The sequence below is a fragment of the Anguilla anguilla genome, chromosome 1 (assembly GCF_013347855.1).
Source record: "Anguilla anguilla isolate fAngAng1 chromosome 1, fAngAng1.pri, whole genome shotgun sequence".
NCBI lineage: Eukaryota > Metazoa > Chordata > Actinopteri > Anguilliformes > Anguillidae > Anguilla > Anguilla anguilla.
Window position 1 is genome coordinate 82,700,845 of NC_049201.1, and position 25,812 is coordinate 82,726,656.

General features: G+C 40.0%; 1 protein-coding gene and 1 long non-coding RNA gene across 7 annotated transcripts in view; both read left to right on the forward strand.

Annotated features, from left to right (window-relative positions):
* Nucleotides 1-1,931: 1,931 nt before the first annotated feature.
* The window catches only part of LOC118232219 (B-cell receptor CD22), a 38,787-nt gene continuing 14,906 nt past the window's right edge, over nucleotides 1,932-25,812 (forward strand). For 2 of the 6 annotated variants that reach the window (XM_035427031.1, XM_035427010.1), the window contains exons 1-2: nucleotides 1,938-2,594; nucleotides 2,963-3,334. In XM_035427031.1, the coding sequence (XP_035282922.1) occupies nucleotides 2,543-2,594; nucleotides 2,963-3,334 (424 nt within the window). In that variant the 5' untranslated portion in view covers nucleotides 1,938-2,542. Of the gene's footprint in view, nucleotides 2,595-2,962; nucleotides 3,335-25,812 lie in introns of all 6 variants that reach the window. The other 4 variants (XM_035427001.1, XM_035426991.1, XM_035427022.1 and 1 more) reach the window with 4 other exon arrangements.
* LOC118232426 lies at nucleotides 5,632-7,011 on the forward strand. The gene is made up of 3 exons (XR_004766292.1): nucleotides 5,632-5,771; nucleotides 6,249-6,330; nucleotides 6,572-7,011. It is a non-coding gene; the product is annotated as an uncharacterized LOC118232426 (long non-coding RNA).

Genomic DNA, 25,812 nt, shown 5'->3' on the forward strand with positions numbered 1-25,812 from the left:
CTCTCTATTTTTCCTTTAATCCTGATTGGTTAGAATTATGCTGCTCCACTATGGTTGCCACACATAGCTGGTTCTCCTCACTGAGCTATATCTATATCTAATAAAAAACACATTTTCAACATACAAAAATGCCAAGTTACTCACACATGCAAGACATACGCTGTCTCTAACTCATTCATTCAGACTGCCAAAATCCAGGCCTGCCATTAAAAGTATTGATATCAAAATGACGCCAAGTTATGGTACTAAAAACAATATAGGCTATCTTGCCTCACCGAAATTAAATAAGATGTATTCCAAAGCAATGCTACCCAATATTTCCTCAATTCTTTCAAGCCACTTGGCCCTGTGTTTTGTAATCTTACCATTGTGCAATGTCATGCAAACTTTGTGTCAGATCAAAGTGTCAAAATATTTCAAATTGCCTCATGGAACACACTGAAATTCATGTGGAAACGTACAATAAATACTGCATGTAAAATACATATTGTATATACATACATAGACAACTTCTTTCTTCCCATGGGGACATTTCCCTCGCAGCATGTTACATTCACATTTACGAACAGACATTTATACCAAGACACATACAATGATTCACGCAACAGAAAGGCTGGGCCGCGAAATACATATATACCAATACAAATTGGACATATACACGCCTATTCAATCAATCTTGACTGTGAGAAAGCCATCCACACATATGTTTGGCCTGTCCATGTAGTGCACGCTTATATACACACAGGGCCAAGTGACTTGAAAGAATTGGCCCACTAGGCCACAGGCAGACTAGCTGTTTAAACTGGAAATGTTTCAGAGTAAAAAGGTATGGGTATTTTGCGTGTGTATGCACGTTTTTGATTGGGTCGTGTAGGTGAAGATTTGGCTGGTGTCGGTAAAATGTCCAATGGGAAGACATGTTGTTAGTGGGTTAAGCGGCAGGAAAAATAAGGAGAAGAAGAAGAAGAAGAAGAAGGAGAAGAAGGAGAAGAAGAAGAAGAAGAAGAAGGAGAAGGAGAAAACGCAAAATCCCCTTAGTTTGGGGCTTTATTGTGTGGACATGTGAAGTTGTTTATGAAATCTGTCTGTTGAAATGGGGTGAGAATGTACAGAATGTAATGTTTTTAAGGGCTGAGTGTCTGTGGCTGTTGTGGTTATTTCTGTGGGGAACCCTAAAAAGTGCCAAACTCTCGGTGCTGTATAGGTATGGGGCATGCCCCCGCCAAGGCGTAACTTGGTGGGATGGCATACCTGCCATCCCAATATACACTCACTGGCCACTTCATTAGGTGACAGGAGTGGCGCCCTGTGTGATCTTCTGCTGCTCTAGCCCATCTGCTTCAAGGTTTGACGTGGTGTGTTCAGAGATGCTCTTCTGCGTGTCGCTTTTCAGCTTGCGGCATATTGTATTGTATTGTATTGTATTGTATTGTACTGTATTGTATTGTATTGTATTGTATTGTATTGTATTGTACTGTATTGTATTGTATTGTATTGTATTGTATTGTATTGTACTGTATTGTATTGTATTGTATTGTATTGTATTGTATTGTATTGTACTGTATTGTATTGTATTGTATTGTACTGTATTGTACTGTATTGTATTGTATTGTATTGTATTGTATTGTACTGTACTGTATTGTATTGTATTGTATTGTATTGTACTGTATTGTACTGTATTGTACTGTATTGTATTGTATTGTACTGTATTGTATTGTATTGTATTGTATTGTATTGTACTGTATTGTATTTTATTGTATTTTATTGTATTGTATTGTATTGTACTGTACTGTACTGTATTGTATTGTATTGTATTGTACTGTGTTGTATTGTATTGTACTGTATTGTATTGTATTGTATTGTATTGTATTGTATTGTACTGTATTGTATTGTATTGTACTGTATTGTATTGTATTGTATTGTATTGTATTGTACTCCGGCTAGGGCTCTCTCTCTTTGTCATGGGAGATCCCCGGTCTCAGACACCTACTGTGGAAAGAAACGCACTTTTAAATCCTGGATTGATTCGTAATATCATCCAGGTGTGTGCCTACTTAACCAGTAGGCGTGGTCCTCTAATTGCCCTGAGTAATTGTAGTTTCACGAGGTATATGACTCTTTTGGATAGCCTGGCTGTAGTTAAACTATTTTCAATGGGAAGTAATACATGGTTTGTCCAACTATACCTTCAGAGAAGTTTCCCCAACACTGCTCATTATTTGTCATTACAGTTAAACCCTCTATCCAATTTAACTGGAAAATAACTACTATGGGTCTGTAAAAGTTTCCATTTTTACCATCTTCATGAAACAAAAAAAAAACAAAAACAAAGTACATATATACACGGACAGGCAGACTCAATGGCACACATGCACACGCACACACGCACACACACACACGCACACACACACACGCACACACACGCACACACACGCACACAAAAGGAGAAGTGTGAGTTGACGTGTTCTCTGGCGTTCCAACCACAGGCTCAGTGCGCCTCCTGACTCAGCTGTGAAACAATCTCAGGAGAAGAGCTGAAGCAATGAACACAGAAGCACTGAACGCGTTGGCTCTGACTGTTGTCCTCCTACCAGGTAAGACTGACCGGTCCCCACACCCCCGACCCCGACCCCGACCCCACCCTCAGCCACTGCACCTCAACCACTTTCACCGCACGTAGCAGACACAAGCTGTGCACTTCCATTCTCACTGGGGGCAGGGATATGTGTTCAGAAAATCTAGCAACAAAAAAAAACGAACTGATTACAGTAAACTGTATGTGGGTCGTCCATTATCCGTTCATGTTCTGGATTGCGTAGAGGCTTTTTTTGCCCTGGTGGAGAGTAGAGACGTGAGGTGTGCGATCTGCTAGGCGCCGTGTGGGACACGTTCCCTCTGGCTCGCGAGCAGCCTAGCGCGGGCCGAAAGCCTTGACCGCGACAAGCAGGTGCCTCTTCCGCAGGCGTCCTCTCGGATGGCTGGACCGTGCGCCTCCCCGCCGGACCCATCCTCGCAGCGCGGGGCTCGACCGTGACCGTCCCCTGTCGGTACGGTTACCCCGACCCGGGCCGGCGCCGCAGGGTGCTTTCGGTCATGTGGTGCCGGGACCAGGCCCGCTGCATCACCCCCAGGTACGTGTACCACAGCGCGGGGATCCTTCCGGAACCGGCCTACCTGGGCCGGGCGGAGTACCTGGGCGACACGGTGAACGACTGCACCCTTAAAATCAACGGGCTGAGGGCGTCGGACAGCGGGACCTACGTCTTCCGTTTCATCACCGATCACCCCGTGGAGAACCTTCCGGACCAGGCGGGCGTCGTCCTGCTCGTATCCGGTAAGTTCATTACATTACATTACATTACATTACAGGCATTTAGCAGACGCCCCTTATCCAGAGCGACTTACACAACTTTTACATAGCATTTTACATCGTATCCATTTATACAGCTGGATATATATGCTGAAGCAATGCAGGTTAAGTACCTTGCTCAAGGGTACAATGGCAGTGTCCTTACCCAGGAATCGAACCTGCGACCTTTCGGTTACAAGCCCAGTTCAAGTCCAGTTCCTTACCCACTGTGCTACACTCCGTCCTAAGTTCGTGGGATTTCTCCACACGTTAAAATGCTCAGCATTAATTTAACTCTAAACTCTGGCTCACATTAATCGAGGAGATATAAAACGATGAAATTTACTCAATCAGAGTACAAAATCTGCTCAGAGCCGATTTGACACTGAATGTTGTTCTGGAAATTCATTGCTGAATGTTTTGATGTGAACCTCAAATAAAGGAAAGGATGTTTAGCATCACAGCGCGGAAAGATCATGGTCTTCAGTTTTTGGGTCTTAGGATCAGCATCAGTAACTTCTTTTCAAGAGGTGTCATGAGGGGGATGTTGATTACTTTGCTTAAAGTTGCACCGAGCTTTGCAGAGACCCATCTTCATGGTGCATTCTGAAAAAAAAGTTTATAAATAAATAATAGCCAAAGTTGACAAATTAATTATGAGACGTCACAAACTTTTGTCGTTTTTTGTTTTTTGGAAATATGTCACTGGAGGCCTTGATAAGTCGTTAGATGTGAGGACAGCGTCACCAAGATGCCCGCAACCTCCTCAGCCGTGCACACAAAAGGAGGCTTCCTGTGTCGCCCAGGCCTGTGCTTCCTCTTAGGCGCGGACACGTGATGTGCTGCAGAACTTCCTTAAAGCCTGTAGTTTTGTCTTTCTCTTCCAGAAATACATTTCTGCTTAGGACGATTCACAGAAATACCACATTCTCTGGATCCTTATATGGCTACATTGTAGACTCTGACCGGGTCGGTTTTTTGGGGGGGGGGGGGGGTCAGTTAAGACAGGCACAACTAATCCTTATTTCACAGTTTTTGATGGCTGTTCTACTTGTCATGCAGTTCTGTGGTCTAGGGGTTTGAACGTGAGGTTTAAGCTCCATCTGAGCACATTGCAATGGACCCTGGAGGTTCAGTCACCAAAGAAACCAGGTGACCTCAGTTGCTTGTGTATGTAAATGCTTTGCTCATCAATTTCTGTGCTAATTAAGGGCTGAGAGCTAACCAAAAAAAAAAAAAAAAAAACGAGTAGACCCTGTGGCTCTCCAGGACCAGGAATGAGGATAGCTAGTGTGGTGTTTCTGAAATTCAAAAGCAGATGGGCGTTGTCACGTGAAGAAAGCAAGTGGTGTAGTGAGTGATTGCATACTTTTACAGAAGGCACATCGTATGCTGCAGGGATCTATGTGACTGGTAATTAAAGCCCTCCGTCATTTCAAGAACAAATAAATAGACAAATAAACAAATTCCCAACTTTGACTCAAGGTGTTTGACGAAAATGTCATTCTTTTAAATTGTTTTAGGCTGACTTTTGGATGATTATACTGTACTCTTTTATTCTTGAACTTTTTTGATGTGTTATTTTTATCTCTTGATTTCAATTTAATGCAACATTTGTCACTTGTTTTTCCAATGCTTTTCTATTGCTTTTTATTTAATATAATTATATGTAATTATTCTTGCTATTTTAATTTAAATTTCCTTTAAAAAAATTTCAATGAATGGGCTGTTTTCTGTGTAATGAGGTGCTATAAGTTGCAATAAAATGATGATGATGATGATGATGACTATTATTATTATGATTAGTAGTAGTAGTAGTAGACGTATTTCTTGTGCTGGTTTCTTATTCTCACCCTAATCTTACTGCAGATCCAGAAGATATGATCTGTGTTCAAGCCGGTTCCCTGATTTTTTACTTGTGTGTATGTTGAACACATTGCTGGACAGCAGGGGGCAGTATAACATTTTTTGAACTGCTGAATGTTTTACAGATTCTACAAGTCAAATCCAAACAAAGTAAAACATTAGCAAAGTGCTATTTTAGCTTCATTATAAACTTTCCTTTGCAATAAATTGTTCTGAATCTATTTGAGACAAATCACAGAGATTGAGAAATTATATGGAATTGAACACATTTCTCTATTGATTTTAGATGCTCCCAAGAACACCTCAGTATCAGTGAGACCCTCTGGTGAAATAGTGGAGGGCAGTTCAGTGACTCTGACCTGCAGCAGTGATGCCAACCCACCAGTGCAGAACTACACCTGGTTTAAGAAGAATGACACTGGAGTCTGGCAGGCAGGATCTGGACAGAGTTTGAACTTTTCTAACTTTAGATCCTGGAACAGAGGACAGTACTACTGTGAGGCACAGAACAGACTTGGAGCTCAGAATTCTACTGCTGTGTCAATCAACACAGAAGGTGAGTGACAAGTGATCTACAATAATATCTCTATTCTTTTGAACAAAGGTGACTGTTTCTGTTTCAGAATCTGATATAAATTACTTGCGTGTTTGATTTTTTTGGTTATGGTATCACTGAAAATAATGTATAACTAGGACCAGCCTTAATCTAGACAAGAAAGTATGACTTACTTGTAAAGGTGATAATGGATAATCATATATGGATTTCATCACCTCCAAAACAATATGCAGTACACCACCCCCATTTAGATGATAGTTTATATTTTTTGAGGGAGTTAGGGTATGCATGCCCATATCTGGTTCCTGTGCTAGCCCACACAGCTCTCTCAGCTAACTTGTACTGGCCTACACAGATTTATCTGCTATTTCATTGATTTCCTGGTCTGGCGTTGTCCTTCCAGTCTTCCAGTTGTATGCACTTATTTTTAAGTCACTCTGTATTACAGTCTCTGGTACTATGTCTGCTTATTTGCAGTAGGGGATAGGACAGCGCTTGTGTGGACGGTTGTTGGAATCACAGTGGCTGTTGCACTCGTTGCTGCTATTGCGTGTATGAGGTAAGCGTTAACAGTGCAGAAACGTCTGGAAATCAATCATCACTGAGAAGACATATGATTAGAAATTCACTATTAAATATCAGGGAGACATGCAGTAATTTTACCGATTCACTTTAATTCAGAGGAGCTGGTAGGGATGTTATTGTGAAATGTCATCTGGGATGGCTGATCCACAGCTCCTGAAGGTCTGTTACTTCACCCACCCCCCCCCCACCCCCCCCCCCCCCCCCCCCCCTTTCAGATGGAAGAAGAAAAGTGCACGGAGAGAGAGAGTAGCAGACACACTGGCACTGTAAAAAACGATTTCCCACCTGGGTATTCCTGGACCTGGACACCTGGATCATGACAACCATATCAGCCTTACGGGATAAGCAAAGGACAGTTTTCTGTACATGCTGTATTTTTTATGAAACTACAAAGTCAGTAGATCTGTGCTGAACAGAAGACACAAAGCACAGATACACACAATGCAAGTTACAGTCAATTAGTGTGGGCTTCCTGCTAAGTTTAACTCAATTTCAGTCTTGCTCCATATTTTAATTGGTTAAAAATATTGCAGAACATTCCCCAATTAACTGCCATTAGATTGTACTTGTGTCTGTTGAAATTTTTTCATTTCATTTTGCAATCCACAATATGTTAAAATATAATTCTGTAATGTAAATTCTTCAAGTGATTCTGTGATTGGGATGGCAGGTATGCCATCCCGCCAAGTTACGCCTTGGCGGGGGCATGCCCCATACCTATACAGCACTGAGAGTTTGGCACTTTTCAGGGTTCTCCACAGAAATAACCACAACAGCCACAGACACTCAGCCCTTAAAAACATTAAATTCTGTACATTCTCACCCCATTTCAGCAAACAGAATTAATAAACAACTTCACATGTCCACACAATAAAGCCCCAAACTAAGGGGATTTTGCGTTTTCTCCTTCTTCTTCTTCTTCTTCTTCTCATTCTTCTTCTTATTTTTCCTGCCGCCTATCCCACTAACAACATGTCTCCCCATTGGAGACTTTACCGACACCAGAAACTTGCATACACACGCAAAATACCCATACCTTTTTATTCTGAAACATTTCCACTTTAAACAGCTAGCCTGCCTGTGGCCTAGTGGGCAAGGTTACAGTCTTGGAATCATTGGGTCCTAGGTTCAAGCCCAGCTAAGAACACATTTCTGTAATCTGCTTTCACCCTCACTAATAATTGTCTACTACTTCTCAATTATTGCTTTTGCACCATATCTACCCACCGTTCACCGAACGTATACACTGCATTATGACGTACCGTCTGCACGTTCAGTTATTAACCGGCCACAATATTGCTAAGCCATATGGATTCAACGGGAGCTCTTCTGTGCTTACTGGCCTGTGTTCTTCTTTAAAACCACGGACAGGTTTGCTAATGATATTTCACGCATTGCATAGCTATGTCATGGTGCTGCCCCTAACAAAGTGACAGACTGGTAAACCTCCGGTTTGAAAGAATTGAGGAAATATTGGGTAGCATTGCTTTGGAATACATCTTATTTAATTTTGGTGAGGCAAGATAGCCTATATTGTTTCTAGTACCGTAACTTGGCGTCATTTTGATATCAATACTTTTAATGGCAGGCGTGGATTTTGGCAGTGTGAATGAATGAGTTATAGACGGTGTATGTCTTCTATGTGTGAGTAACTTGGCATTTTTGTACGTTGAAAACGTGTTTTTTATGAGATATTACTTACTTACTTAGGCCTCATCACGCCAAGTGGTGCATAAGGCCTCCACAAGGCCCCTCCATCTCTTCCGGTCCTGGGCCAAATGATTCTGTGATCTATAGTCCACTAAGTCAACAGACTGTGGCCACTCAAATGTAGGGATTGTGGTTAGATGGCCAGAGGAGGAGACACACAGTTTGAACCAGGGTACTTTAACGGCCATTACCTTTGGAAAAGTGCCGTGGGAACTTCACCGACAGCGAATCAGGACCTTGTTTTAACATCGCACCTGAAGAGCAACATGTTCACGGTGCCCCATCACAATGATGTCGCGTCGAATTTTATTTGATCCGGACAGAAGACTGCCCCCTACTGGCCCTCTAACACCCCTTCAGCTGCAGCCAGTTTTCCTCAAAGGAGGCTGCTGCGTCTGCTGGTGTGTCATGTGCTCCTGCACTGAATATAAGTCCCCGATGGTCTAAGGAGTCTGCACGCCTTGTTTCCAAGGCCTAAATGAGCTGCTGAGTGACATCACAAAAACCAGCAGAGTCTGTGGTCGTACAGGGTTAGAGTTTGAGACCCCTAGCCCCCAAGACATCTTTTAAAACGTGCTTCAGGGGGATTTTTCTTTTTTGATGTGAAATTGATTAGTCTTCTGACAATACCATCAAATATTACAACATTTACAACATACAAATTCTTCAGATATCTGTTTCTCAAAATCTGCCTGAATGTTGCATTTTGTGAGGGTGTCACTGGGACATTCTCTCTCAATCTAAAAGCTATGCAGAGCTGAAGTAAAAACGCGAGTTTCCAGATCTCTATACAGAACTGCTGTCTGTTTCTGCTAGATTCTCCATCTTATAAAGAGCTGCTGGTGGAGGAATTTTCCCAGAGTACTGTAACCCTGCTGCAACATGCATGTTCATGTAACCCTGCTGCATACATGCTCCTGTGACACCGTTACATGTTTATATAACTCTGTTACACACACGCTCATAACTCATGTACATTCGCATGTATTCTCTCACATTGAATGGGAAGATTATAAAGCAGATTAATGCAGCTTATAATCTCCAAACTCAAGTCACTTTTAAAAGCAAGGTCCAAAATCTTTTAAAACAGTGTTTTAGATTTACATTTTACATTGCCTTGTTGTATTAACCCCATTTTTAGTTTCTGTCTGGTTAGCTGTTTGAAATAATGCATCTTTGTATTTGTTTTCTTTACATAAATTGTTTTATTATGTCAATCAATAAATTATGATTTATTTGAGCATTGTAAAGCACTGTGAACCTTGAACCTCTGTTTTGATAAAGATTATCATTATTTTCTTTATAGGGCCATCATATTTTGCCTGCAAACCCCCCCCACCCACCCCACCCCCCAAAAAAATAAATAAATAAATAAATAAAATAAAATAAAATAAAATAAAGTAAATAAATATAATAATATTCATATAAATTCCATTTTATTCACGTGTGGGCATCTATTTCATTTCAGTGAAATGTGAAAGATACAATGATCCAATCGGCTGTATGTAGTAAAAATCACCTTTATGAAGTATAAGCATTGAAATGCAACTAATTATGTGCATGAAGAGCCGTATAACAGGCAAAGCCAAACCAAAGATCTAAAAGGTCACATGAACATCAACCACAGAAACAGCGCTGCACCACCGGACACTGAACTGAGGTGTGAAATAAAATAAAGAATAGAACAGGCTGCAGGAAGTGAGCAGCGCTTTAACTGTCTGTGGTCAGGGTGGCACTCGCCTGAAATTAGGCAGCTTCACCCACAGCCGCGCCCGCTACTCCTCTGCACAAAAGAGCCAAGCAGGGGCACCTCACAGTATCCGCTTTGGGGCCCCAGAGCCGTGATACTTTCACAAAGATAACTACGCCTGTCCACTTTTTACATCTTCTGCGAAGGTAAGTGCAATCTTAATGTTGATCTGTTAAAGACATATGTTACAGGAAATGGGAATCTAAATCTTACATACAAGATCACATACGTTGTTTAGATGCCCTACTGGCGGACATCTTAAACTGATTTAACCTACACTTGTATGTTGTCTAATCTGTGTTTCAAATTTGTCCAGTTATGTATTGTGTATGCACTGACGCTTTTACACAAATGAAGTTCCTAACGGATAAAGTTCTTTTGAATTTGAATTTGGTTTAGAGATTCTAGGCTGAGCAGAATCTTTTTACATTTATTTTTACTACACATCTGCTGTGAAATGTAAAACAAATGATTGATCTTAAGTTCCTCTTTATGCTCAGCTCAGCAACAGAGATGAGTAGATTTCTTTGGCTTCATGACATGGGCAGAACTGTAAATGAACTGGATTTACTGGTGTGCTCTATTCATGTGGAATATTATAGATTTTGCCATCATTTAAACTTTTGTGAAACTAAATTGTATACTTGAAAATATGTGCGTGTGCGTGTGTGTGTGTGTGTGTGTGTGTCTACTTTGCATAGTCCTCCAGACCCCTGTCTGAAGATATTAGAGTCTCATATTGTATTATTGTCTATACATATTATAATCTGCAAACTCAAGTCACTTTTAAAGGTGAGGTCCTAGATTTTTTTTAAACAGTGTTTTAGTACTTAATTTTACATTGCCTTGTTGTATTGAGCCCAAATTTAAGTTTCTGTCTGGTTTTAGATATTTGAAAGAATTCATAATTTTATTTGTCTTCTTTACATACATTGTTTTATTATGTGTATCAATGTATTATGGATTATTTGAGCATTGTAAGGCACTGTGAACCTCAAACCTCTGTGAAAAATATTATCATTATTTTCTTCATATGGCCATCATGTTTTACCTGCCTTCCATTTAGTTCACATGTGGGGATCAAGTTCATCTCTTTAAAAGATACTATAATAATACTATACAATAGGTCGTATGTAGTCAAAATCATCTTTATGAAATATCAGCATTGAAATGCAACTAATTATGTGTATGAAGGACCGTATAACAGGCAAAGCAAAAGCAAAGTTCTAAAAGGTCACATGAACATCAACCACAGAAACAGCGCTGCTTCACCGGACACTGAACTGAGGTGTGAAATAAAATAAAGAATAGAACAGGATGCAGGAAGTAAGTGGCATTTTAACTTCCTCCACTGTCTGTGGTCAGGGTGGCTCTGGTCTGAAATTAGGCAGCTTCACCCACAGCCGCGCCCGCTACTCCTCTGCACAAAAGAGCCAAGCAGGGGCACCTCACAGTACCCGCTTTGAGGCACCAGAGCTGTGATACTTTCACAAAGATAACTACACCTGTCTGCTTTTTACATCTTCTGTGAAAGTACAGTGTGTGCAATCTTTATTTTAATAAGCGGGTTATAGGCTAAGCTACAGCAGCGTTTTGTTGATGTTCCAGCTTCATGTCAAAAATCCGATGCATGAAACATAAACGCGACTGAGTTATGTATGGTAGCAATGGTAAAGCATGCTGTTTGTGGCAGTAAAATTTACCTAGGAGGGATAGATGGATTCAATACATTTAATATTAATATCTGTAGATGGGGCAATTATTAAAATAGATGAGTCTTGTATGTACATTTCAGATCAAATTCCTGGATGATCTTTTACTAAACTGGATTAAATAATCTGGTTTAGGTAATGTATTTTGTATAGGGCTCCTGAATGTATCAGTGTTTTCCTGTGCCTGATGCCTATCACACCTTTTACAGTCACTTTTATATTAACCTCTACTGCACATGTATTGGAATAGGGGTGGCATGGTGGTGCAGTGGGTAGCACTGTCGCCTCACAGCAAGAAGGCATGGGTTTGAATCTCGGTTTGGGGCCTTTCTGTCTGGAGTTTGCATGTACCTCCGGGTACTCCGGTTGCCTCACACGGTCCAAAAACATGCAAATAGGCCAATTGGAGACTCTAAATTGCCCATAGGTATGAATGTGTGAGTGAATGGTGTGTGTTCCCTGCGATAGATTGGAAGCCTGTCCAGAGTGTATTCCTGCCTCTCGCCCAATGCATGCTTGGATAGGCTCCAGCACCAGCTCCAGCTCAGGATAAGCGGGTATAGATAATGGATGGATTGATGGATGTATTGGAATCGGCAAAGCCTCAGATCTTAGCATCAGTTTGTTTTGTAATCCGGAATCATTTTTGTAAACACAGTAGTTATGTTTATTTTATAAGCGTAATATGCAAAAATGAACAAACGGTAAACGGACTGCATTTATATAGCGCTTTTATCCAAAGCGCTTTACAATTGTTGCCTCTCATTTGTCAGAGCAGTTAGGGGTTAGGGGTTAGGTTTCTTGCTCAAGGACACTTCGACATGCCCAGGGCGGGGTTTTAACCGGCAACCATCCGACTGCCAGACAATCGGTCTTACCTCCTGAGCTATGTCACCCCTTACAAAATTATTGACATCTGAATTTCAATAATACAGTGGGGGCAAAGAAATAAGAATTACCCAGTCTTTTTGAAAAGGCACTACTGGTCCAGTCCAGACACAAAGCAAACGACTCTGTATATTTTATTCAAAAGTTTGTATCTGATACAATCTAAAACGAGTATCACCTTCAGGAAGTGAGTCAGATCTCTAACACATTCTACTTTTATATTTAGTGTGAAGCATTGTATTTGCGGTCATATTCAGCCACACTGCTCTGTCTGCAAGGCTGATTAATACTAATGGCACATTAACAAACCACTGAGGCCAGATCAGAACTCTCTCCTGGTAAGTGCATTATCATATTATTTAATTTAGTCAAAACTACGTCACAATATTTTGTGGTGCAAGAAGATTAAACTGGAATCAAATATAAAATAAAATGCATTTTCGGACTATAAATGATTGATGCTTCTTCCATAATAATATCATTCATCAAGTAAAAGGCTGGTTGAGTCTCTGCTTTCTGGAATCTTTGTGAGCTCTTCATAAAACCCAAAGCATTTTTAGGCATTAGCAGCACATTAACTCACTGTGTGTGCTTGTGTAGTAATTGTTATTCTGGTATTCCTGCAAGTTAATAGAAAACTCTGACAGTCTTTGTTTGTGCTGTTCATTTTCATCTGATTCAGATGATTCTATCTGATGCAGCCATGCTCTTCAATACCTTGTTGGTAATCGTCCTCTCCGTGTCAGGTAAATTGTTTGTGTGTTTTGTTCCAAATGTTGTTCTGATATTTCAGTCTACATATACAGCATTTATCAGCATGTGTTCCTATTTATTAGTCTCCCATCATTAACTCAATCAAAAGCAACAAAAGTGAATGCATTAAATTGCAGAATATATGTAATTTATATAAAATAATGTTCTACAATACATTAGTTTTGAGTAGTGCAACATCGCTCAACTGAAGAGACAATAAATAGAGAGAACCTTTAAGATGAAGATCCTCTTCGCACTCAGCTTTAAAACTGAGACAGAGGCATGATATAAATATCTGTGGCTGTACTAAATGATCGGAGCTGTGGATTGAGCATGTTGCATTCTTAGAATGATGACACAAGTATTCCAGTGCCACGTTTTAATGAAAGCAGTTTGTTTTCACTGCAAGCAAAACATAACAGTTTTCAGCCGACAGTATAAGAAGACACTCGCTCATAACTTGCTTGGTTTGCTACTGCATTCTAGCAAAGCTAGCTACTAAGCAAGACTTCCTGTACCTGCGAATCTCACATTGATCAGCGGCTACTGCCATCTACTGACATCAGTTAGTATTGAAATACAAGTACAATTATTGATGTTCTATAGTTTTGGAGAAGTTAGGTGCAATTGTTTTAAAGTTTTGTTAATTGAATCCCTTATCTGCCATGTTGCCAACACATCTGTGTTTTAAAGGATTTCTGAGCAGTGTGTTTGTGTGTGCGCGTGTGTGTATGTTTGTGTGCGTGCATTTGCGTATGTGTGCGCATGTGTGTGTGTGCGCGCTTGTGTGTGTGTGTGTATGTGAGTGTATGTGTGTCTGTGTGTGTGTGTGTGTGCTTGTGTATGTTTGTATTTTTCAGGTGTTCTGAGCCAGAGGGGATGGAGAGTGACTTACACCCCTGAGAGAATCTGTGCCTTAAAGGGGTCTTCAGTAGACATGAGCTGCACTTACTCATATCCCCCATGTCACACAGTGCAGAAAACATTCTGGTTTATTTATGACTGGAACAGTGAACAGGAGGGTGAAGACCTGTCCCAGGACCCAGAATACTCTGACCGTGTGGAGTACCTGGAGAATCAGAACAATGACTGCAGTTTTAGAATAAACCAGCTGAGAGAAACTGATTCAAAAACATACCGATTCAGGGTCCTGATTGTCTGTGATAAATATACTGGAGAACCTGGAATCGCTTTGGAAGTCACTGGTAATTATTTTAAAACTCAGAGGATTATCTACCCACAAGTATGACTGGAAGCTTTATTACAGGTTTAATTTGCTATTTGCAGATCTACAGGTGATGGTGAATCCTGACACAGTGACAGAGGGACAGAGTGTGAGACTGAACTGTAGCACCACCTGCACTCTGACTGGCAGCCCAGCCTTCATCTGGTACAGGGACGGATCTCCTCTGCCCTTCACTGATCAGAGTCACCAGTTCACAGCCAGCAGTGAAGACCGAAGCCGCTACTCCTGTGCTGTGAAAGGCTATGAACTTCATTCCCCTGCAGTGGCTCTTAATGTGAGATGTGAGTACCAGAGGCCAAACTTCTTCAAATCTCACAGTATTGAAAGTTTTCAACTCTAATTTTCAGCTAAATTGTACAGATCATACTATGCTACATGTAAATGTTCTGTCATTATAGCATTGCATGAAACGTCAATACCTGAAAACATGCCATAATGCAATGATGGGAAAACACTCCTTACAGTATGCCTGAGTCAGGTTTAAATTTCACATGAAACTACAAACCATTGTTCCCTCCTTCAGATTCTCCCAAGAGCATCTCAGTATCAGTATATCAGTATATTCATATAGATGTCACCCCTCAGTGTGACATCTATATAAAACTGCAGTACCTGTTATTTTCTCTTTCAGATCATCCAAAGAGCGTCTCAGTATCAGTGCGCCCCTCTGGTAAAATAGTGGAGGGCAGTTCAGTGACTCTGACCTGCAGCAGCACTGCCAACCCACCAGTGCACAGATACACCTGGTATAAGAAGATTGGAGCTGAATTCTCATGGAGAGCATCAGAACAGAGGTACACCATTAATAGAATCACACCGCGGGATGCAGGAGAATACTACTGTGAGGCAGAGAATGCGATTGGGAGAAACAGATCTCCTCCTAAACGTCTTGATGTGAAGTGTGAGTATATCAGTGCATCTCAGCTTCAGACACACAGAGCAGAGAGTCAGTATCTCCTGAGTGTCTTTGGGTAACTTCACAGCAGTAAGACACTGAGTAAAGCAGTCACACTGGCCAGTGGAGGAGAAATCAGATATAATTACATTATCATACAGTGATGAGCCTGATCATACTGACATGTCTTAGGTAAATTGTGTAGTCATTTTGAGTTTGCAAAGGGCAAAAAAGGTACCACATGCAGCTGTTCAACTTTAAAAAATGAAGTTATCATTATTAATGAAGATGCTAAAAAGACATATCTAAATACTTCTGTCACTTTTGAAAACTTGATTCTGCTGTGTCATTTACCAACTACCTTAAAAAGCTACAGTATATCCAGTTCATTTTGTAACAAAGCATGATATACTGGGACATTTACTGTAACAGGTTCTGCAGTCCTTTCCCCCACAAACCACTCAATCCGTCGTTGTTAGACGCACCAAGGCTTTATTGTGCGCTCCATACCAAAAACACAGAAACAAAAACAAAACACACACGATAAGGACGGGGATTAGATGGCATGCCGCTCCCGCGTGCGTCTCTCATTCCAGCACCCCGGTCTCACTGCAGGCAGTGCATATAAACCATTACCAATCAATTGTAACTGCAAACAGGCGTGGTTGTCAGCCAGCTGTACTGCTCCCACTCTGCCTGCAGATGGTGCCCTGACCACACCACTCCTCCACTTCACATTGTGAGATTTCAGCTCCATTATAATCATTACTTTGAAATAAATGTCTCTGCTAGTGTTTTGAGACACAACACAGTGAGTAAGAAATTATATGGAATTGAGCACATTTTTCTAATGATTTTAGATGCTCCCAAGAACACCTCAGTTTGAATTTTAATTAAAACTGCAAGACCTGTTATTTTCTCTTTCAGATTCTCCGAAGAGCGTCTCAGTATCAGTGAGCCTGTCTGGTGAAATAGTGGAGGGCAGTTCAGTGACTCTGATCTGCAGCAGTGATGCCAATCCATCAGTGCATATACACACCTGGTATAAGAATAGAGCTGAACTCTCATGGAGAGGATCCAGGTACACCATTAAAAGCATCACACTGCAGGATGCAGGAGAATATATCTGTCAGGCAGAGAATGGGATTGGGATAAAAACATCTCCTCCTAAACATCTCAATGTGAAGTGTGAGTATATCAGTGCATCTCAACTTCGGACACACACAGCAGAGAGTCAGTATCTCCTGAGTGTCTTTGGGCAACTTCACAATAGTAAGACACTAAGTAAAGCAGTCACACTACCCAGTGGAGGAGAAATCAGGTATAATTACATTATCATACAGTGATGAGCCTGATCATGCTGACATGTCTTAGGTAAAACATGTAGTCATTTTGAGTTTGCAAAGGGCAAAAAAAGGTACCACATGCTGCTGGTCAACTTTAAAAAATGAAGTTATCATTATTAATGAAGATGCTAAAAAGACATATCTAAATACTTCTGTCACTTTTGAAAACTTGATTCTGCTGTGTCATTTTCCAACTACCATAAAAAGCTACAGTATATCCAGTTCATTTAGTAACAAAGCATGATATACTGGGATATTTCCTATAACAGGTTCTGCAGTCCTTTTCCCCACAAACCACACAATCCGTCATTGTTAGAGGCACCAAGGCTTTATTGTGCGCTCGATACCAAAAACACGGAAACAAAAACAAAACACAGACGATAAGGACGGGGATTAGATGGCATGCCTCTCCTGCGTGCGTCTCTCATTCCAGCACCCCGGTCTCACTGCAGGCAGAGCATATAAACTATTACCAATCAATTGTAACTGCAAACAAGCGTGGTTGTTAGCCAGCTGTGCTGCTCCCAGTCTGGCTGCAGATGACGCCCTAACCCCACCACTCCTCTACATCACCTTGTGAGATTTTAGCTCCATTATAAACATTACTTTGAAATTAATGTCTCTACTAGTGTTTTGAGATGGAACACAGTGAGTGAGAAATTATATGGAATTTAACACATTTTTCTGATGATTATAGATGCTCCCAAGAATACCTCAGTGTGACTTTTCTTTAAAACTGCAGGACCTGTTATTTTCTCTTTCAGATCGTCCAAAGAGCGTCTCAGTATCAGTGAGCCCCTCTGGTGAAATAGTGGAGGGCAGTTCAGTGACTCTGACCTGCAGCAGCAGTGATGCCAACCCACCAGTGCAGAGATACACCTGGTATAAGAATAATACAGCTGTATCCTCAGAGACAGGAGGACCAGAGGACAGTTACACCATTAAAACCATCACACTGCTGGATGCAGGAGAATACTACTGTGAGGCAGGGAATGCGATTGGGAGGAAGAGATCTCCTCCTAAACGTCTTGATGTGCAGTCTGCTCTACAGGTCACAGTGCAAGGTAGGACCAGAACATATTTGATACAATATTTTACGTGATACTGATTATGATCCTTAGGCTACAAAGCAATGCTGATCATGATACAGAGGGTACGATCTGAAATGGATGGATCACAATAGATAAAAATTTCACCATGCCTATGTTGCTTAAAATTCAGATGTACAATAAGTTCTAGTAAAGATAATCACAGATGGGTATTTTTTTTCATTCATAAACTTTCACCTTACAGCCATTGGTGCGGCTGTCAAATGAACACTGCTATATCATATCTGACACGGGTACATCTCTCTGACTTTGCTTAGGAGGTCAGTCACTGATCGCGGTTGCAGCTGTGGGAGTGGCTGAAATTTTGGCTCTTGTGTTTCTGTGTGTGTGCCTGAGGTACGTGGTTGTAAATGAGTCGGTTTGTAGTCACTCCAGTGTGAATTACTGTATGTCTGATTTAGACTCACAGTTTTAAACAAGCGCACATTTTTGTGGAATGTTTTTGTCAAGCATTAGCTATGTTACATCATGCTGATGCCATACTCCCCCCTCTAATGTCTGATTAGTGCTTAGACCACTGCATTATTAGACATTTTGTTTTATTGAGATGCCAATTTTATAAACCCTGACTGATGCGTTTTAGTGTCCCAATTAGTTTATCAAACCTGTATGATGGGGTAACAGAATCCCCTTAAAGCTTGTTCTTAATATGAATCATGTGGACAGTTACAGACCATAACAAAGCTTTTGTCAAGCGCATCAATTTGCCCATGAGCTCCAGTGTTGGTTTGAATAAAGCAGAACTACATTTACTGGGCAGGAAGAAACCTCTTATAACTCAGGCTTATTTCTTGTAACCAAATGACATCTTAATAATAAAAAATATACACATACATGGGCACTATGGCCTCAGCAATACACATTATTCAAACAAAAGCAAAATGCTGTTTATACAAGAGGGGGCTGTTTAAAGATTTGTCTGAAGGTAGATTTACTTTTTATTTTTCTTTCTTTTCTGAATAATCAGGAGGAGAAAATCAACAAATGAGACAGAAGGGGACAGGCAGGTGAGTTAATGAAATCAGTCTACATATGTGCATACATGCATTTATCTACGGATATAATATAATTTTGATAATGCATAATGCATTCTTTAAGCAAAAACGGAAATATGGTTAACACTGTCTATAATGCCTGTCTATATATATATATACTTATAATAAATTAAAATCTGCTCATAATACAGTATAATTAGAGTTATGAAGATTGATTAATACTCACAATGCTTTGTAACAGTAATCGTGAGACATGATTTATTTATTTATATAGCACCTGTGTATTGCTAATGAGGATCTTAAATAAATAAATAAACCTTTCTTACAAATAAGTAGAAAGCATAGCAGTGTGTGCCATGTGACCTTGAAGGTTTATTAGATTATGTACAGATTTACTGTATGAGGTTATGATCTTCTATGTGTGTTGACATGCTTAATGGAAATATTTCAGGAGTTAATTATGTGTATTCCCCTGTTAAGGACAGTTTCATTTTCTCAAAAGGGGTTGCAGTATGTGACAGTAACGTTACACAGTACAATACTGCTTATGCGCATGTAATTATCTGTGCATTACATAGAGAGCCAGGGAGAGTGACTTGTACTGTATGTGTTGTATTCACCAGTTTCCAATGAATAAATACACACAGATTATTGTTGTGACGGTGGTTTATTGCTATTTGTTATTGCAAATGTATGCTTTGGAATGAAAGAAGTACTTCAGAATGCAATCTTTCCAAAATTTTATGAAAACCCACTGTAAAACAGGTCATGATAGAGACAAGAAATCGTATTAAGTGTATTAAGTTTGTATGTCTGGTTCAGTCGATATTGAACTGCTGATGGCATGTATTTGAATATAAAACATTGATTCATCAGCTGATTTTTTATATCAGGTTAAATTGATGTTTTGGAGTTAATGGGGGCGAGTAGCTCACTCCAGCTCTGAGGAGCTCACTGAAATGAACAGGACCTTTCTTTGGAAGTTTCCCAACCTTCTCCTGCCTCTTTTCTTTACCCTGCAGGGGAATAAAAGCCCCATTTTTGGCAACATCTCAGGGATGGCAATGAGTCACACTGGAACACAGGGTATGGACAGAGACGCCGGTGAAGTTCCCCTCTACTCCTCTGTTCAGCCCACTAACACCCACAACCAGAGCGTCTCACTGGATTGACCAGAGTGTCTCACTGGATAGACCAGAGCGTCTCACTGGATTGACCAGAGTGTTTCAGTGGATAGACCAGAGTGTCTCACTGCATAGACCAGAGTTTCTCACTGGATAATAGACCAGAGTGTCTCACTGGGGAGAGCTGAGATTGTTGTGCTGTGATTTATGTTGGAAACAAAAACACAAAGAAGTATTTAGATTCTAACCATAGTAGATGTGTGACATTTACATAAGCGTGTACAATATTAGAGATGAATGGTAGCCAAAAAATGTGCATCCATAACACTTGGTCATGTAAGCATGTACAAAACAAACCCTGGAAACAAAAATACAAATGAGCATTTCTGAGATTCCAATACTTCTCAGTACATCTGTAACAGTTTATATATTTATGTGTTTGTAGGACCGGGTGTTGCCTTGATGCACACTAATTCTATATTTTGGTTATTTGTTTGTTGCAGTCCCAAAGCCCAGTTCAAGTATTTTAAAATGTTGTAATCTCTCGCTGCTGCTTTGCTAAGAACTTCTCTGCCTGGTCAAAATAAGAACGTGGTAATACGAGGACTGGATGTTCCGCTGATCTAGATTCATCATTCGGTTTGTTCTGCTTGTCAACTTTCTTCTCTTTTCAACTTCTTGCTGTGTGACATCACAGTGATGTAATGTTTTCCAAAATTCCAGATAACTGTTCTGTGGCTAAAGCTTCTGCTTGTGCTTCATGTTGCAAGGTGTGTCTAAATGTGATAAAGGCTCAGGCAGGATTGGCTTAAATGAGAATGTCTGTGACTTTAATAGAGTCTAAATGCGCTGTTTTCTCCATGCAGGTCACCAGCCCCATCCGTAAAGGAAGTGATGTGAAAATAAACCAGGAAGATATCTTGCTTCATAAACTGTGGACCAATGCTGGTTATTCAGTGTAGATTTGGACATTTCTTTTGAATGTGTGAGCATTTTCTGAGTTTTTTCTTGAACTTTAAACAGCAGATTGTCTGCAAAGTAAGGCGGTATGAACCAAACATTTCCTTCACTGGATGATACATTTTAGAGTATTTATTAAAACCAGTGAACATAAACTCTCCTCATGAACTCAGGTCACATGACTGTGCCTTTGTCACATGACCAGGATGGCTGTGGCTATTGGGTCTGCAAAGATGTACTCAGAATGGATCATTCCTTTGGCATTCTATCAACATTTACATGCATAACAGCTCATGTCTTCATATTGTACACAAAGTATTATCATGATGTTGGTGACTGAAAGCCATTATCATTGCTGAATGTATTCGTTGGCCAAATGTACTGGAGAAATGGGCTTTATATGTAATTCAAAGATTATTATTATTATTTTTATTAATACTTGTATAACATTTACTATTACAGACATTCTTGTGCACATTTTGTGATTATATTATGCTTATTACTGAACTGATCCCGTGTAGAGTGTAAACTCACATAATTTAAATTTGTTCTTCACATTCATAGTGTTCATTTTTTTTTTTTTCGGTTTTTGTATGACGAAACGTTAGAGCGTACCATTAATTTTTTAACCAATCATTCAATGAAACAAACAAAAAAACATATGCTTGAAGAATTTTGTGAGTAGACCATGTACTGTAGGTGTTACCCCCAGAGTTCTGTTGATGGAATAGAACATGTGCAGGTACAGAACTAAATAGGCCTTTGACCCTCTGACCTTTAAAAAAAAACATCTCACAGGGTCTGCAGGATTTCCAAATGAGAAAAGGCTAATTTATATATATATATATATATATATATATATATATATGTATATAAAATATCTTTAAAAAACTGAAAAAAAAAGAAAAGAAAAAAAAAGAATCTGTAACACCCAGATTCATGTAGGTCACACTTGCTGTTTGTGGCAGTGAAATTAACCTCAGTAGGAGAGATGAATGCAGTGCATTTTGTCTATTACTATTACTGCAGTATGTGAGTCCTGTATGAGCATTTCAGATCAATTTCTTGCAAGATCTTTTACTAAACTGAATTAAATAATCTGGTTAAGGTAATGGATTGCATGGGGCTCCTGAAGTATATGTGTTTACCTGTGCCTGATGCCTATCACACCTTTTACAGTCTCATTAAAATTAATCTCTGCTGATTTTACAGACTGGTTATACTGTACATGTACTGGAATAGGCCAAGCCTCAGGCCTTAGCAACAGTTAGCAGATAACTAGTAGATAACTAGTTAACTAACTAGCTTACTGCTGGTAGCTTTAGTGCACTTTGCCAATGCAGTCACAGATGTTTCAGTTCAGTCATGCACATGCAGCTGGAAGCATATTTTTATTCGTTATTGCTTTTTTATATCTCAGGAATATAATGGTCATTTTGCTAGACACAGATGTACTGACATATATCTATATTTTGAAAACAGAAACAATGACTGTTATTTTGACATCTGTGAATGGAAGAAAGGTCTCTGCTAAATTCATACATGTGCTTATTTATGCACATGCGTGCACATGAAAGTGTGTGTGTGTGTGTGTGTGATTATATCTGTCTTCAAGGGCATGTGTATTCAGGAATACTTAAAAATGCAAAGTTTGAATTCATTACTCCATTTATGTCAGAATGATTACTATCTGGAATCATTTTTGTAAACATAATCGTTATGTTTATTTTATAAGCGTAATATGCAAACATAAGCATAGTTACAAATGATTCTGATGAAGAGCAGCCGTTCTCATTGATATTGATATTTAAATCTTCATTTATCTCAATTTCAATGACACAGTGGGGCGTGAGAAATGAGAATTACCCAGTCTTTTTTAAAAGGCAATACTGGTCCAGTCCATACACAAAGCAAACGACTGTGTTCATTTTCTTCAACCGTTTTTGTCTGATAAAATCTAAAATGTGCATGACTTTTAGGAAAAAAGGGGAAGTGAGTCAGTTCTGCAACAGCGCATTCTACTTTTATATTTAGTGTGAAGCACTTCCTCTGCAGTCACATTCAGCCACACTGCTCTGTCTGTAAGGCTGTTTAATACTAATGGCTCATTAGCAAAGCACTGAGGCCAAATCAGAACTCTCCTGGTAAGTGCATTATCATATCATTTCATTTAATCAAAACTATATCACAATATTTTGTGGTGCAAGAAGATTGAACTGGGATAAATCAAAAAATAAAATGTATTTTCAGACCAGAAATGATTGTTGTTTCTTCCATACAAATATCAATTGTCAAGTAACATCCTGTCTGAGTCTTTGCTGTCTGGACTGTGTGATCTCTTCATAAAAAAAGGAGTATTTAGGGACATTAGCAACACAAACTCACTGTGTGCTCTTGTGTAGTATTTGTTAGTCTGGTATTTTTGCTAATAAATAGAATACTCTGAGAGTCTCTATTTCTACTGTTCATTTTCACAGTGTAAATAATAATCAAGACCTGTATATGTGTATTTGGATAAATATTTTCAATCTGATGCAGCCATGCTCTTCAATACCTTGTTGGGAATCGTTCTCTCTGTGTCAGGTGAATTGCTTGTGTGTGTTTTTCCAAATGTTGTTCTGATGTTTCAGTCTACATATACAGTATTTATCAGCATGTGTTCCTATTCATTAGTCTCCCTTCATGAACTCAATCAGAAGGAACAAAAGTGAATGCAGTTAAAATGCATTAAAGAATGTAAATAATTAATATAAAATAATGTTCTACAGTACATTAGTTTAGTGTAGTGCAACATAGCTCATCTGAGAAGAGAGGGGATATAAGATAAAACTGATAAGATGAAGTTCCTCTTCATACTCAGCATTGAAACTGAGACAGAGGCATGATATAAATATCTGTGGCACGTTTAAATTAAAACCAGTTTGTTTTCACTGTAAGCAAAACATAACAATAACCCTAACCCTAACCCTAACCCTAACCCTAACCCTAACAGCCAACGGTATACGCAGACACTCGCTCATATCTAGCTTGGTTTGCTACTACATTCTAGCAAAGCTAGCTACTAAGGAAGACTTCCTGTACCTGCGAATTTCACATAGATCGGAGGCTACTGCAATCTACTGACATAAGTTATTATTGAAATACAAGTATAATTATTGATGTTCCATAGTTTTGGAGAAGTTAGGTGCACTTGTTTTAAAGTTTTGTTAATTGTATCCCTTAGCTGCCATGTTACCAACACATCTGTTTTAAAGGATTTCTGAGCAGTGTGTTTGTGTGTGTGAGTGTTTGCATGCGTGAATTTGTGTGTGTGTGTGTGTGCGTGCATTTGCATATGTGTGCACATGTGTGTGTGTGTGTGTGTGTGTGTGTATGTATACTTGTGTTTGCGTGTATGTGTGTGTGTGTGTGTGTGTGTGTGTACGTATACATGTGCATGTGTGTGTCTGCGTGTGTATGTGTGTGTGGATGTGTTTGTGTGTGTCTGTGTGTGTGTGTGTCTGTGTGTGTGTGTGTGTGTGTATGTGCGTGTGTGTGTATGTGTGTGTGCGTGTGTTTGTATATTTTTCAGGTGTGCTGAGCCAGAGTGGATGGGGAGTGACTTACAATCTGTGCCTTAAAGGTGTCTTCAGTAGACATGAGCTGCACTTACTCATATCCCACATCTCACACAGTGCAGAGAACATTCTGGTTTATTCACTGGAACAAGCCACAGGAGCTTGAGGACCTGTCCCAGGACCCAGAGTTCTCTCACCGTGTGGAGTACCTGAGGAATCAGAACAGTGACTGCACTTTCAGAATAAAGCAACTGAAAGAAAGCGATTCAGCAATATATCGCTTCAGGTTCCTGACTGACCGTTATGGTGGAAAATATACTGGTCATCCTGGAGTCTCATTGACAGTTACAGGTAATTCTAATCTTGCTTTATATACTATTAACTGTCAGTACTCCTAATCATTTTCTAATAGAAACAGAATGGTCTTTTTATCATGTTGATTCTTGTGTGCAGGTCTTCAGGTGAAAGTGACAGAGAATGAGGCACAGAGCGTAACACTGACCTGTAGCAGCACCTGCACTTTGAGTGGCAGGCGAACCTTTACCTGGTACAAGAATGGAAAAGCTGTGTCCAATCAAAATAAATACTCCCTCAATTTAGCCAGCACTGATGATACAGATCTCTACTCCTGTGCTACAGGAAGAGTCACTTCCCCTGCAGTCAATGTGAAATGTGAGTGTCTGCCCACCTTCTGTTTTACTGGGAAATAATGCATGCAGGGCCGGCCCGAGGCATAAGCGAACTAAGCGGCTGCTTAGGGCCCCCATGGCCACCAGGGGGCCCCCATGCGGTATTCATCCCCTATTCATCCGCAAAACCAGCGTTAGTAATTTAAAACGGAATGACAACCCAATATTTCATAACAACGTAATGTAAGACGGATTTTACAAATCCCAGAAAGAGGATTGGTCTGTCCAACCATGCTGTCCAAGCACAACATCTTACATCGCTGTATAGTGCAAAGGTGTAAGATGCTCCATTGCCAGTTCAAAAAAGGGGCAGGCATGTCTGAATTGTCAAGTGCCTTCTTTTTTAAGATAACGTTGGGTAGCATTGCTTTGGAATACACCTTCTTTAATTTCGGTGAGGAAAGATAGCCTATATAGTTTGTAGTACAGTAACTTGGCATCATTTTGATGTCAATACTTTTAATGGTAGGCCTAGATTCAGCCAGTTTGAATGAATGAGTTATAGGCAGTGCTTTGCATGTGTGAGTAACTTGGCATTTTTGTGCATTGAAAATGTGTTTTTTATGAGATAATACAATGCCCTGTAGTTGGCGGTATCACCCTTTATCTGCCACCAAATGATTTTTAAAGGAGTGGGGAATGACTGCATGTTTTCACCACGTTATGCCAGCCAATCCAGAGCACAAGCATTCCATTATCAGACAGATTGAGATTTTGGTGCC